Source organism: Nestor notabilis, unplaced genomic scaffold (genome assembly GCF_000696875.1).
Source record: "Nestor notabilis isolate BGI_N333 unplaced genomic scaffold, ASM69687v1 scaffold16508, whole genome shotgun sequence".
Lineage (NCBI taxonomy): Eukaryota > Metazoa > Chordata > Aves > Psittaciformes > Psittacidae > Nestor > Nestor notabilis.
In genome coordinates this window covers 4988-8188 of record NW_009938908.1, presented here as the reverse complement: position 1 = coordinate 8188, position 3201 = coordinate 4988, and the positions used below count along the sequence as shown (strand labels likewise).

Here is a 3201-nt window from a genome sequence, read left to right as displayed (position 1 = left end):
GCAGCAGCCAGTCCCATCCCCAGCTCGGGCCCTCTGCAGGACAGTTCTTTGCCATGCAAAGAACCAGATGGGGTTTTGCTTGCACTGGGGCTTGTCTTTACAGCCAGCACTGTCCCCCACCAGGTCCCTGCGTCACACCCGTGCCAAGCCCAGCCTGACCCATGCCCGCGCTGTCCCCGGTGGGATGCAGGGGCGATGCCTACCCGTGCTGTAGGCAGGTGATGCTGGGTTCTCGGAGATGGGGGACATCGGGGAGTGCAGGTCCTGGATCTGGTCCACGCTGACGGCACAGTTGCGAATGATGTCTCTGTGGTGCGGCAGGGACACGCTGGGGAGGGGGTAAGTGGGACAGGTTAGTTCCTGCAAACAGGGGCCAGGCAAGGGGTGAGGGTTTGCTGCCCCATCACCTCCTTCCACAACTACCCATAACGAGCTGAACCCATAACGAGGTCAGCTGGAGCAAGTCCCTGCAGGCAGCTGGGAGCAGAAGGGGTCGGCACCTATATAAAGCAGAGACAGCCCTTCCTTTGGGGAGTTTGGTTGTGTGAATCACTGGGAATGGGTGTCCTGATGCTAAGGTACATGGGAAGGGATGGCTCCAGGGTGCTGTGGGGAAGGGGCTCTAGCAAAGAAGTCTGGGGGTGGTTTTCTAAAGTCGTACTGCAAGTGGTATCTGATGTTGGATGCATTGCTTTATTTCCACCTGAGAGCCGTGCTGGGATGGTTTGATGAGCTGTTGCTCTGACCCAAAGCTTAGGAGAGGTGGAAAGTGCCTGAAAGCTGGACCTGGAGCCCAGCAAGCATCTGGTTGAGGTGGTGAGGTGCCTGGGTTGGTGACCTGCAGCACACATGCATAAGGAGCTGTATTCTTGGGCTGGAGAAGCAGCAGTTGTGGCCTAATGCAAACACTGTGTGTCACAAGATGCTGTGTCAGGGGGTAGCTGAGTGCAGGGAGGGTTGCAAGGTGGCATGGCAGGTAATTCACTGCCACGGGTGAGGGCTGGGCTGCTGTGACATGTTCAGTCTTGAGTGCTGAGCCTCTGTGGTGGAAGCAGGATGGGAGAGCAGTGCAGGGATAAGGGGTTTAGGGAAAACGGGAGTGATGAGGAAAGACTGATGGATCTGGGCTCTTCTTCTGGAAGCACATATGCTCTCCTGGAAGTCTGAGCGTTTTCCTTTTCCCTGCCATAACAGTCGTTTGCCTGTTTCCTGCTGGTGCGTTCTCACCCTGCCCTTGGGCTGACAGGCTATGGGATGGGCTGGGCTGTGTCCCACTGGGGAGGCAGGCGCAGATGGGACCCCTTTGGCTGCTCAGTGTGAGGGTGTATGTGTGGCTCTGCCCTCCCTGCTGGGCTCTGAGCAGCTCGGGGCTGCCAAATGCAAGCCATGCAAAGGAAATCTCCTTCTCCGCCTCTGGAGATGCTCCAAGGTTAACGTGAGCAGCTCAGCCATGTGGAGGCTGTGATCTGGTGGCTGTGCAGACCCCCATCAGCACAGCTCCATTCATCTCCTCCTGCCCATCAGGCTTTCAGCTCTGCTGGCTGATGCAAATGCTCCAGCTGAATGGGAAGGGCTCTAAAACTAAAAGGGCCCTGCAAAAACAACGAATGCCCTCTTGGTGGCTGCGACTGGCTCTCCTCTTGCATCTGCCTGGGAAAGCTCAGCTCCTCGGCTTTGACAAGCCCTGACACGCCGGTAATCCTGGCCTGGGTGATTGTAAAACACTCTCTGGCTTCTGGCCTGGCATGCTAATGTCGTGTCTGCTGGGGTAGCTCAGTGTGGCTGGCAGCCAGCCTGGGAGAAAGCCTCAGCTCTAGCTGGGTACCGGTCCTTCCCCCCATACCTTTGCTGGCCTCTCTTTTCCATCCCTGCTCCCAAACCCCTGTCCACTGGGAGCAGAGACTGAGCATGGCTTCTCCTCTTTCCCAGGGGCTGCTCCTCTGCCCGGCTAAGCTGGGATGATGCTCACCTGGTCGGGCACCCCTCAGCTCTGGTGATCTTGTCTGCTGTTAGCCCATCGGTCATGGTGATGCTCCTCCTCTTGATGTGCCCCCCTTTCTGGGTGGCGGGGCTGTGGGATCCCCCATGCTTCCCGTTGGCCAGCCCATAGCTGGCTTCCAGGTAGCGCAGGGGGAAGGTGCGGTTGATGGGGCAGTAGATGATGGCCCCGCTCTGCTCCGAGATGGCTTTGCGGTTGCCCACGTAGAAGCGGACGAGGGCGGGCACGTTGTCAAAGCTCTCCTGCTCAAAGAGGTACTGGACACGGGTATGGCCCTCGCTGGGTTTCACCGTTGCCTTGTTGATCTTGAAGTGGAGGGGCTCGTTGCGCCAGCGGCACGTCAGCACGTAGTCACCCAGGCTGGTGAGGGAGTCCCGGATGAGGAAGTCGCCATTCCTCTGCACGAGGCTCTCTGATACCTGGAAGGGAGCAGGGCAGCAGCTCAGGCACGGCCATGCTGGTGGATGCTCCGTTAGGGTGTTATTTGGAGCACTGGCTTGTTCCCCTTGCCCCTAAGCCATAGGAAGGCATTTCCCACAGCAAAACCAGGCAGCTCAGAGGCTGCCCAGCAGGACAGGCTGGTTCTGTGTGGTCGGGGGGTGCTCTCCATAAGCAGCCCAAGCAAAGGGTGCCTGGAGCCACCCGCCTTCCCCTGCTCACCTCCCGCGGGATGCGGCCGTGGTACCAAGCGTGGCTGCGCAGGTCGGTGCTGCTCAGCTTCAGCTCCTCTTCCAGCTCCTTGTGAAGCTTCTCCGGCGATGAGTCGAGGATGTATTTCTCCTTGGAGAACTGTAGAGGGGAGAGGAGAGTGTCAGGCACCGCAGGGCTGGGGAGGGTCCCTTTGCCAGGACTATGGGACTCTGTCCTGGGGACAGGTAACTCGGAGCTCTGTGTGACTGCTGCTTGTGGCAGAGGGTGTTGGTGGGGTAATGTGCCCGTTGATGGTCAGGTCCTGCCATCAGGAGCACCTGGAGGGTCTCCTGGTGGCATGTCCCCATCATGTCTGACCACCCTGTCCCCACCATGCTGCTCCTCTGCCCCAGCTCAGAGCTGGGTGAGATTAGGCAGGAGAAAACCTACCCCAGCTCCCTCTCAAACTCCTCCAGGGCTGAACCACTGTGGGAAGCACTTTTCCAGGAGGAAAGCTGCATTATTCCCCCCTCCGTGAAACATCCACTGTTATCCCTCATCCAAAGGGTTAA

The 3201-nt window shown here is 58.6% G+C and overlaps 1 protein-coding gene across 1 annotated transcript in view; it reads right to left on the bottom strand.

The window, feature by feature from the left end:
- SH2D3C (SH2 domain containing 3C) overlaps positions 1-2788 on the bottom strand; it is a gene marked incomplete at its 5' end in the record, with an annotated part of 6529 nt that extends 3741 nt beyond the window's left edge. The window contains 3 exons of the mRNA XM_010019593.1: positions 204-328; positions 1970-2418; positions 2660-2788. Of these exons, the coding sequence (XP_010017895.1) occupies positions 204-328; positions 1970-2418; positions 2660-2788 (703 nt within the window). The remainder of the gene's footprint in view (positions 1-203; positions 329-1969; positions 2419-2659) is intronic.
- Between the last annotated feature and the right edge of the window lie 413 nt (positions 2789-3201).